The sequence below is a fragment of the Pistacia vera genome, unplaced genomic scaffold (assembly GCF_008641045.1).
Source record: "Pistacia vera cultivar Batoury unplaced genomic scaffold, PisVer_v2 Contig214, whole genome shotgun sequence".
In the NCBI taxonomy this organism is placed as follows: Eukaryota; Viridiplantae; Streptophyta; class Magnoliopsida; order Sapindales; family Anacardiaceae; genus Pistacia; species Pistacia vera.
In genome coordinates, this window is record NW_022196018.1 from 275,499 (window position 1) to 286,905 (window position 11,407).

Sequence of the window (11,407 nt, forward strand, 5' to 3'; positions counted from 1 at the left end):
CGTGTCACCATTTCATCATGGAAAATCTATCATATTCATTTCATTTACAAGAAACCACCAGAAGTTCTCACTGTCGAGATCGCCTAACTATCGTCACCATTGCCTCCATCTCCACTTCAATTTATTTCTTCCATTTTATCACTTTTATTAATTATTAATAGAGTAGTTTTTGTTGTTTTATGTTTATAAAATAAGAGTAAAAATAAAAATGTGTTGTCCTTTTATCTCTTGGAATTTAATGATTGTTAATTTGGCACATTCGTATTATTAAATGCGAATATGCTGTATTACACCAACTGCTCTTCCTCTCGGCGGTTGGTTTTTAATTCAATTTGTTTGGTTATAAGTTCTCCTCATTTGGGTTGTCTTTGAGCTGGGTTTGGTCTTTGATTAATCTTTTTCAGTATTCAACAGCTTATGAATTTCGACAGTCTTTAATTTTTTATTTTTCTTCTCATTCTGTGGTATATTATTTTGTATGTTATTATTCTGACTTGTGATCAACTGGGTTTGTTGATTATGCTCTGATTTTGAGGTTTTTGTTGATCTGGGTGATATACGAATTGAAATTAGTGGAAATAATAAAGCGTCCTCAGACGATGGATCGCTCAGGTTGTTCAATTTAAACTATGATTGAGTAATTAATTATTGAGATTGTTTTAAAAGGTGTGGTTGAGAAATCGGCAAATAAGAGGATGTATAGGAGAATAGGGAGCTATATCTCGCGGGGCGTGTACACGGTGTCTGGGCCTTTTCATCCATTTGGTGGAGCTGTGGATATAATAGTGGTGGAACAACCAGATGGGAGCTTCAAATCATCGCCTTGGTATGTCAAGTTTGGAAAATTTCAGGGGGTTTTGAAGACAAAAGAGAAGGTTGTTACTATTAGTGTTAATGGAGTTGAAGCTGATTTCCACATGTATCTTGATCATAAAGGGGAAGCTTACTTTCTCAAGGAGGTAGATGTTGAAGAAGGAGAATATGTACTATATCCTTCGTCTTCCAGTGATGAAACGGATTGGCAATCTAATAGTAATAGGAGGTCAATGAAGTCCAAAAGTTGCAATTATGATGCTGATGAGGTGAATTCAGCTGACCAGATTGATGCTAGTAATAAGAAGGTTGTGGCTAGGTCTGGTTCTCGCCGGGCAAGGTTGCTCGGGTTTGTTCTTGGACGGAGGTCTATGAAGGATAATGGCTATAAGGAGGGAGAAGGCGATGCTAGCATGTCAAGGCTAAGTTCATTGGAACGTGCTGAGATTGCAGCTGATCTATTGGAGGTGAAGTGGTCTACCAATTTGGCCTCTAGTAAGTGCAGGAAAGATAATGCTTCCCGGTTTTCTGCTGATGATGTTTTGGATGATAAAGTGGTTGAACATATAGAGGTAAAAGATGATGAAATCCAGGTGGAATCATCTGTGAATGACGATAGGAAGAACAGGACTGATGATTCTGTATCAGACAGGGAAACTATTTCTTTAATAGAGCAAATGGATGGATGTCCTTTCTCTAGCTCTGAGAACCTGGAGACTTCTACTGTGGAAGCTAGCATAAAAGCATCATGTGTTGAAACCATGGAACAAGTTGTTGAAACTTCCTTATTTGGTGAAAGTACCGTGGAAGCAGATTGTGTAATAGTATCTGAAATATTAAGAGCAGCTGACGATTTTGGTGTAGGGAATGCTGACCAGGCCTGCCCAGTTTCACTAATTGAATGTGAGCTTGAAGAATGTCATCGAAAGCTAACTGATGAAGAACAGGCTTGTGATGAAGAGGATCCTATTAGTCCAGGTTGTAGAGTTTCTGACGAGAGTGGATCAGACAGAGTTCAATCCTTTGTATACTGTGAAACATCAGAGAGCTCAATAATTGGGTTGGATAATTCAAATAATCAGGCTCAAGAAACACTGTACCTTACCAGTGGAGGATGTGGGGAAGTCCATGTTCCTGTCGAGACTGTACATGTGACAACTGAGCTACTATTGAAGGTAAATCTCTACCATGATCTTTACTATTAGTTGCAAAAGAACATTACAATTTAATATATGTGAAAGTATAGTGATCGTTATACTTATTCAATAACTCAATAATTTTTGAGATGATGCATATAACTGTAGGCGGGGGGAAGGGGTGAAAAATGGGTAGTCCAGTCCTTCTTGCTTTTTTTTGTGACTGAGTTATTAGTAGCTCTTGTCAGGATACTGATGTCAAGCAAGCAAAGCATATTGATCTGAAGAAAGAACTGGCAGAGGTTTCTGATACGGACGTTGCAAACCCGATAATAATGCCAGAATCTTATCCTGACATGGTCTGTGCTGACCCAGCACTCTGTTCAACCAAAGAAGTAGACTCACAGAATATTTGCGCCACTCTAAATGTCAGTTCTGAGGTTCAGGATGGGTTAAATATTACAGATGATGTTCATCAGTCTTTGGGTATTGGTGATTCCAAAAGAAATTATAGTGACATTGTCATGGATAAAGCAGGAAGTGATTCACCACTGGCGAGTTTAGAGGAAGAACAATTCCTTTTCAGTGACCTTGATGAATTCAAATTCAACGAGGTTCATTGTGTTGATTCAAGTTCTCCAGCTTGTTTAAAAAAAGATAATCATCTAGCCTATAGTGGTGAAGGCATCAAAGCAGTCAATGGGTTAGTCGATGCAAACGATGAGTCTTATTCTTCTTCAGATATGTTTGCTCAATACAACCCATCGACTGATCTTGAAAACTCAATGGAGAAATTAAGAGTAATGTCAAGTCCCATTAGTGTTCCTGGAAGTCATAAGGCTGTTGAAGAACTTGGGCGACTGGCAGAGTCATTGCCAAATATGTGGTATCCTACTAGTGACTTGAGTGCGGATGCTTATCATTTTCCTGTTAGCCATTCGTTGGACTTAAATTCTGAACCCTTGAACTGGACATTGCTCAAGGAAAACGATTCTAGCTGCATAAAGTCAGATGCTGACAAAGAACAACAACTGGCACAAGAACAGCCTAATATTGACAATAGTCAAGAGCTCAAAAGTGCTCTTTCCAGTCCTACAGTTGGTAAGAGAACTTCAAGATGCATTCATCTTATTTACATTTTCATATTGTAATTTTCTTTGCATTTGGACTGTGCAATGAAATGAAATTGTTCCATTTACTTTTAAATTTCAATTATAATATTCAACAGATTATAATTAAGTTGTTTTCATTGCCTCCCTCTGCTAGTGAGTCTTTGCTGTAGGTGTGTAGAATTCCTATAGTTGCTCTCCCAGAACAAATGGAATAATTTCATTTGTTTCTGGTTTGCAAGTTTTTTGCTGAAAATATCTAGAAAGTCACATGCATTGTGCTTTATGCAGAGGTATCTCTTTGCAAACACTTGTTATGGGAAGGAATGGGTGCTAATGCTGCTTCTCAGGCATTTGATGCTGAAAAAGTAGATATAGAGAAATTTACTTCTCCAGGTCCTGCTGTTTTGAAGAATGATAGGCTTGTTGTCAGAATTGGTGGCCATTACTTCCCATGGGATGTGGCTGCTCCATTTGTCTTGGGGATGGTTGCATTTGGAATTAAAGAAATTAATGAGCCAAAAGGCATGATACCGGTTGACCGAGTTGAGAAATCTCTTGTAGGGGATCCTTCAAAATCCATTGTTTCCCCTGGTGGAAGCTGGAGGCTTTGGCCTTTTTCTCTTAGAAGATCAAAATCCAGGAAGGCTACACAACCAGCCCAAAGTGATACTAAAAGTTCTGATGCTGAGGTCGCTTCAGAGAGCATTGATGGCTTGAATGAAGCTAATAATGTGTTTAAACCCAAGATGGCAAAGAAGATGGTTAGGGCAATCACTCCAACTTCCGAGCAGCTGGCATCTCTGAATCTGAAGGAAGGGAGGAACACTGTTACTTTCACATTCTCCACTGCAATGCTAGGGGAGCAAGAGGTCTTTTTTTTTTTCATTTTTCTTGTTTACTGGTGCATAGCAATTTTAGATTGAATTTTTCTTTACTTATTGTTTTCTGTTTTTCATTCTTTCATTTGCCGCCCACCTTAAATTGCATTACTCTACAGGTTGATGCCAGAATTTATTTGTGGAAATGGAACACTCGGATAGTAATCTCAGATGTGGATGGAACAATTACAAAGTAAGGTTTTTTTATTTTTATTTTTTCATCATAATGCAAAAGAGTTTTGTTTCTCACTTTATTTTAAAGGACTAAAACTTTCAGGTTCATGTTTTACTTCATTTTGATATTATTTAAATCAATAAGAGAATTGCCTAGCAGTATTTACAACTAAAATATGGTTGTATAGATTAGTAACCTAAAAAGAATTGGAAACTAGTTATCACGGCCTCTGTACTGAGTGCTACCTGTTCCCCTTTCAAAAGATGAGCAACAGTTTCACTTCACCTGAGAGGAGAATTATCTGGTGGGCTGGATAATACACCCTTAAATCTCCAGTGAGTCATCAGGAGAGGAGAAAAAAAGAAGAATCTAATTTCTTGAAAATATGTATGCTAAATGTATACGCAAATAATTATTCCACTTTAAAAGCAATAAATATGAAAATATATCCCAAGAAAACTTGAATACGCCACCCAGCATAAATTTTAATGTCTAATGGCAGTAGGCCAAGTCTTGGTTTGAGACAGGCTTTCATATTAAGGGAGTTGAAGAGGACTGTTATTGGTCTAGATCTAGCATTACTCCCTTAATAGGAAGCAAAGTAAATAATTCAATTTACTGGGTGAGATAAGTTGGTGAATAATGATGGGGTGTTTTGGTTGCATGCTCTGATGTCCTTATAACCAGACAAGTAAAACTCTTGACTGTTCTAAAACCTTAAGTAATTTCATAGCCCAAGAAAGAATTATCCCAACTTGGATTTCTAACTGCCAGTGCATTGGATGTTGACGTTGTTTAGAAGGTTCATAGAGGTGATTTTTCTTCCCAGCTTCTTATCACTTTTTTGCTCATAGTGTACATGGCCTTAGCATTAGCTGGTTGATAGATCGAGTACTATTTTGAACTTCTTGGGACCTAAATTGTAAACTCGTAGAACCTGCTAATGTCCTTTTCTTTTTCCGAATTAATTCTCCCCATCCATGGTTCTACTCTTGGTTCACTAGGTACTGAAGTTAGCTTGCATCACGTAACTCCTTTTTGCTTCTAGCAATTATTGCTATTGGTTTTCATTGTGATCTATTCTTTTCTTTAAGACTTGCTTAGCTAAGGGTTATTCATTCTCCTGATTGATTCACATATCCTTTCATATTTTTACTGCAGATCAGATGTTCTAGGTCAGTTCATGCCTATGGTTGGGATGGATTGGTCACAAACAGGCGTTACACATTTATTTTCAGCTATTAAGGTTTGTTATATTTTCAGCTTCTCAATGATTTGATAGCACTCTATAGTCAGTCACTCTTCACCGCTCATGAAGAAACTGGTGGGTGCAAACCATGAAAATTAATCGGTGGCAACATCTCAAGCCTTAGGTTTATCCATTTGCATTCATTTTATCAGCTAGGAAATGCCTTATGTCTAGGAGTTTTAGAGCACCAAAAGGTTCCACATCCTTACACTGTGACTCATGGGTAGGGACAACATCAGGGTATCTTAAATGGACTCTGTGTTTTGCAGGAAAACGGGTATCAACTGCTTTTTCTTAGTGCGCGTGCAATCTCTCAAGCCTATCATACTAGACAATTTTTATTCAACCTCAAGCAGGTGAAATATAAACAATTGTTACTTAGAAGTTCTCATATTCATTTTTATGAAATAAGAAATCAAGGTTTTTAAGTTTTTTTTTTTTTTTTTTTTCCTAGTATAACAAATTTATGTTCTTATATATCCAGGATGGGAAGGCTTTACCTGATGGGCCTGTTGTTATTTCACCTGATGGGGTTTTTCCATCTCTATTTCGAGAAGGTAACTAGTCTTTTCTATATTGTTTTGTTTACTTCTATTTTGGATTGTGCAGAACTTCCTTTATAATTAGAATATTTTCTATTTAATTTTCTTGTATCTCATTCATCCTTTTGGTTTATTTATTCGCACAAATTTTTCATTCATTTACTGATGAAATTACTCTCATGTTAAAAAAAATTAAAATCTTTTAACATATCTGATTTTGTTTGGTGCATGATTTGAAATCTCTAGAATCATTTGTGTGGAGAAATATTTTCTTGTATTTTCATAATGAAATGTACAATGAATTTATAGCAAAAATAAAAAACCAATCTAGGAAGTAAATTGTTACATTCCTATTATAATTCTATTTCCTATTCCTATTATAATTCTATTTCCTATATTACAAAGAGAATAATTCTATTTCCTATATTACAAAGAGAATAATTCTATTTCCTATTTTACATTTCAACAATTTGATATTTAAGTTAATATAGAAGGATGGTTGGCTTCAATTGATGGTTAATATAGAAGGATGGTTGGCTTCAATTGATGGCTAAGCTCGTTAATTTGTTGGGAACTTGAATTTTATTGTCAAAGCTCCTTGTTAAATCATAAAACGAGGACTGAAGTGTCCTATTTTTTTTTTTTCAGTTATAAGACGAGCTCCTCATGAATTCAAGATCTCATGCTTAGAGGTTAGTTTCCTTGGTCTTACATCTGTTTGTTCATATTCAATGTGTAAACTGTAAAGAGTCTCCACTCTTATATCTGTTGTTATGAGAGTATTCATGCATCTGAAGTTTCTGCTTATGGTAGACTTCTTTTCTTAGCTACAAACACAAGCTGAACCAACTGAATCCCTTGTATTCTGGGTAAGATTTGTAATAAATTCACTGTGCTGTGTTGGTTCCTTTTCACTTTACATGGTAAACCTAGTCTATTGTTGATTATTACTTATAAATCATAAATATCATAACTTGTTTCAAGTATTATTTTATGCGATACTTATGCTGAATCTGATCTTGACATTGTTTGCTTAAGTAACAGAAATTTTGTAACCTCTTGCCTAAATTTTGTTTTAGATGTATGCAGAAAGAGAATTTGATATCACTATTAGCTGTCCTTCCTTGAGTCTTGGCAAGTTTAAACGACTGCTAACTAATACAATCTTCTATGTGATCGAGTAGTTTCTAAATGATGTGTCTTTCAAATTTTTTCTGTTACTTACCAGGATATCAGAGCATTGTTTCCTTCTGATTGCAATCCATTCTATGCTGGTTTTGGGAACAGAAACACTGATGAAATCAGCTACCTTAAGGTTGGAATCCCTAAAGGAAAAATCTTTATTATTAACCCCAAGGTAATTTAAAGCTTCCATGCTTAAAAGACGGCAAAGTATTAATGACTTTGGCCCTTAGTTGCCAACTTCATTCCAAATTTTCTTTCTGATGGTTCCCATTTTGCAGGGTGAGGTTGCTGTAAGCCGACGTGTTGACACAAAATCATATAGTTCACTTCATGCTCTTGTTCATGGCATGTTTCCTTCTACGACCTCGTCTGAGCAGGTTTGTTTTTGACTCTCAATTCTAAGCTTGTAATAGCTCAGGTGTTGTTTTTAAAGAATTTAAAAATATATGCCCAAGTCAGAGATCTATTTTAGTTCACTTGGTGCTGTTTTACTTTTTACTTCATGCTTCAAGAAATTTTTATTTGACAACCTAAACATTGGTGAGCAAGAAAAACTGGGCCTTCTTTTCTTTATATATGTATTGTGAGATGGTAATCCTCATTTTTTGGCCATACATCCTAGATTATATATCCTTCACGTATAGTTATACTCATTATTCATTCTTTATCTGATATCAACTTGAGCAACTTTACATATCCCATTCTCATACAAATTATCTGAATTCTGAGTTTTCAGTTGAAGTTGATATTTTGTGGAATGCTTAATTTTCGTGCTCTTCACTTCCTATTTTTATTGGTTGCAGGAGGATTTTAATTCATGGAATTTCTGGAGACTACCTCCTCCTGATGTTGATGTTTGAAGGTGTCAGCTAGTAAAATGTTGCTTGACTCTGGAAACCGAGATGTATGGTCGTCGCCCATGCTGGTTCTGGAACTTTTCAGGTATCTTCTTTTAACTAAGCTTTTTTCATCCAAAACCCAAGATGGAAGTTTAGATTGTCGTATGAAGGTTAATCATTTTATTGACACTTCTATACTTGAAGCTGCTAACATAGCACGCACTTGTAAGATTAAAATTTAAAATAGATAATTTTGTGGAGAATTTTCTCTTGATAAAATGGGAAATATAGTGTCCAAAACTAGTCATGTTTTACATTTCCAGAACCAGTTTGAAAAGTAAATTGTATTTGAGGTTGTCATTTTGCATTTTGTCTTAAACCTACAAACCTTTTCCCAGAGAACTAAAGCTTGTAGTTTTATTTATTTTGACAAATTACAGGGCTAATTCTGGCCAAGATGATGGCAAGAGTTCCACAGCATTTGTTGGCTCTGTTGGACTGGTTGATTTATTAGTAGGCCGAAGATCATTAGTTAGAGTTAGATCCATCACATCTATGTCCTGCTTCAAAATCAATTAAATTTACAAGGTTTACGCTATGTTCATGTTATCACCTCAGGAGCAGTTTTGCGTGTTGTAAGAATCTTGGAAGTTGGAATTCTCAAAGAGAAAGAGTGATGTTGGAAAAACATTAATGTACAGTGCAGTCTTATCTTTTCAGACAAATGAAAATTTCTCACAGTCAAGTGCTTCTCCCCAACTCTTTACAAGGTTGTTAATCCTCCCATCTGATCTTCATCAGTTTATTTTACTGGTAAAATTATTTACAAAACTTGTACTGTAGCAATGCTTAATTTAATATGGAATATGGATCAATAGAATATTGGGCCTGGAAATTATAAAGGGCGCTGACATAACACAAGTTCTTGATTACAAGAAAAGTCCACAAACTAACTTTACATTGGGCGATCTTTTGTCCAATAAAATAGCCCTGGAAGCTTGGATAAAGAAGATGAAGTTTTACATAGTTTTTCTGAAATATTGTAGGGATAATTAATGTTTAGTTATTTTCAATGGTACATAAATCATGAAATATAAGGGGAAAGTATATATAAGAGAAAAGAAGATATTAGTCGATAAGATAAGATGCCCTTTCATTTTCACTGCTTTATGGTGTATTACACGACCCCCACACAAAGGTGAAGGAAGCATATTCATGGCCGCAGGAGTCTTTCTGAAAAAAGTTTAAAAGATCTGCATGTTCTAGTTATTAAATTACAATCTCCCTTATTTTAAAAAAAAAAAAAAAAAAAAAAAATTTAGGAATAATGCATTTATAAAAAATGGCACATTAACAATACTGTTTCCATTTATTTTTTATTCCTACTTAAGTACACTATGTACATTTTTTTTTATGACCAGGATTGTTCGGGCAAATGTATGTGCATTTCAACTAATCTCTTGGAATCTTGGAGTTACCGACCAATAATAGCTTCAGTGGTCACCCTTATTAGTCATGGGGACTCAAACTTGAGAGATCATATTAAATCCTTCTTTGGGAGATCATATTAGATTCTCCTCTTGCTCTTCTACTATCAAGAGAACTCGAATTTGGGAGACCATATTAGATCCTCCTTCGCTTTTTTACCATTAGGTTACTTAGTGGTGGTTAGTCTATGTACATTATATTAGTTTTCATCAGATTTTTATCTAAGTTTTATACGTGTAATAAATAGACAATTTGCCACAGGAGCGGAGTCATCTTCAAATATACGCTGTGAATTTATTAGATTAATTGACAAGTGAAGTGAAGACTCCAGAGAATATGTAGTATAACTGTAAACAATTTTTTAAGAGTCGTCTCATCAAGTTAAACGCAAAATTGGTTTCAGAAGTACATATAGGTTTTCGATGGATCAAAGGTGCAATTGCAGGTGAGCTAACAGAATCGGATCGATCGTAAATATATACTTCGCAAGCAAGTCCAGTAAAAGGTGCATGATTGTTTAGAAGGATTATAAGCAATATATGATTGTTTAGAAGGATTATAAGCAATATATATATATACATCAAGAATAATAATAAGAGATTAACAAGTAGCCACCAAACGTACGCTTTTCCTTTTATTTCTGATAGTAATAGAGATCAAACCACTCTTGAAACGCTGCTGCTGAATATATATNTAATAAATAGACAATTTGCCACAGGAGTGGAGTCATCTTCAAATATATGCTATGAATTTATTAGATTAATTGACAAGTGAAGTGAAGACTTCAGAGAATATATAATTAACTGTAAACAGTTTTTTAAGAGTCGTCTCATCAAGTTAAACGCAAAATTGGTTTCAGAAGTACATATAAGTTTTCGATGGATGAAAGGTGCAATTGCAGGTGGGCTAACAGAATCGGATCGATCGTAAATATATACTTCGCATGCAAGTCCAGTAAAAGGTGCATGATTGTTTAGAAGGATTATAAGCAATATATATATATATATACACATCAAGAATAATAATAAGAGATTAACAAGTAACCACCAAACGTACGCTTTTCCTTTTATTTCTAATAGTAATAGAGATCAAACCACTCTTGAAACGCTGCTGCTGAATATATATATAGAAATAACAGAACTCAATTAACATAGGATAATACATATAAAATTTTTAGAGATATATCAGTTGCAAGCTAGCGCATATAAACACGTACGAACACAGAATTAATCATTGATATTAATTAGTTATTTTAAGGGTTTGAATACCTCAAACTAACTGATGCGATATCCTAAACCGACAACATATTTGACTAGTTCATCCAGCTCTTCCAAACTGATGGATCCATCTTTGTTGTTGTCTGCATGGCGAAACGCACGATGAACTCGCCAACCAGGATTGCGTGAACCCAGTTGTTCAAATGCTTTCTTCAGCTCTTCCTTGGTGAGGCGGCCATCTCCGTCGACGTCATTTTTTTTGAAAATTTCCTCCAATTGTTTTGTGGTCAGAGGCACGCTTGTAGGCAGCTCCTTTGTAGTAGTAGTGGGCCAAATAGCAAAATAAGGCATTTTTTCTTTTGAGTTATGATACAAGAGGACTGCAATTTCACTGGTTTTATAGACTTTCGTTTTAACACTGTATACCTTTATTTTCTATATTTTGTAAAACTATTCAAGTGCTTGTAATGGAAATGAAATTAATACAAGTGGCATGGAGATTAAGAAAGATATTAAAAATTTAATTAGGTAATGTTAGGTGCGATTCCTCTCCCCCAATGGTGAGGATAGAGTATTAGGGTAACTGATAAGTCAATATTAACCTTATTATATAATTTTTTTAATGAACAGTTAGATAACAAAATATATACTACATTCACATAAAATATCTAATCAAACTTACATTAAATAGTTAATATTAATTTGTCTGAAGAAATTGAAAAAGATGCTTTTAGTTTGATAAAGGCATCACACACTTCTGATCACCCAAGAAT

General features: G+C 35.1%; 1 protein-coding gene across 3 annotated transcripts; it reads left to right on the forward strand.

Moving 5' to 3' along the window:
- LOC116129845 (phosphatidate phosphatase PAH2) lies at positions 1 to 8,688 on the forward strand. Of its 3 annotated transcripts, none has more exons than XM_031415575.1 (12): positions 1 to 1,988; positions 2,198 to 3,050; positions 3,623 to 3,930; positions 4,059 to 4,132; positions 5,276 to 5,360; positions 5,633 to 5,719; positions 5,848 to 5,920; positions 6,554 to 6,597; positions 7,134 to 7,262; positions 7,369 to 7,467; positions 7,894 to 8,032; positions 8,370 to 8,688. In XM_031415575.1, the coding sequence occupies exons 1-11, from the start codon at positions 696 to 698 to the stop codon at positions 7,948 to 7,950; spliced, it is 3,102 nt and encodes a 1,033-aa protein (XP_031271435.1). In that variant the 5' UTR covers positions 1 to 695; the 3' UTR covers positions 7,951 to 8,032; positions 8,370 to 8,688. The 3 variants fall into 3 exon arrangements, with proteins under 3 accessions (XP_031271435.1, XP_031271433.1, XP_031271432.1); XM_031415573.1 differs by having other exon boundaries at positions 2 to 1,988; positions 3,350 to 3,930; positions 8,548 to 8,688; XM_031415572.1 differs by having other exon boundaries at positions 5 to 1,988; positions 3,350 to 3,930.
- The last annotated feature ends 2,719 nt before the right edge of the window (positions 8,689 to 11,407 follow it).

Coding starts and splice junctions, on each gene's coding strand:
- LOC116129845 (XM_031415573.1), top strand. CDS start 696: ATGTATAGGAGAATAGGGAGCTATATCTCGCGGGGCGTGTACACGGTG. Junction 1,989..2,197: donor CAACTGAGCTACTATTGAAG/GTAAATCTCTAC, acceptor AGCTCTTGTCAG/GATACTGATGTCAAGCAAGC. Junction 5,921..6,553: donor TCCATCTCTATTTCGAGAAG/GTAACTAGTCTT, acceptor TTTTTTTTTCAG/TTATAAGACGAGCTCCTCAT.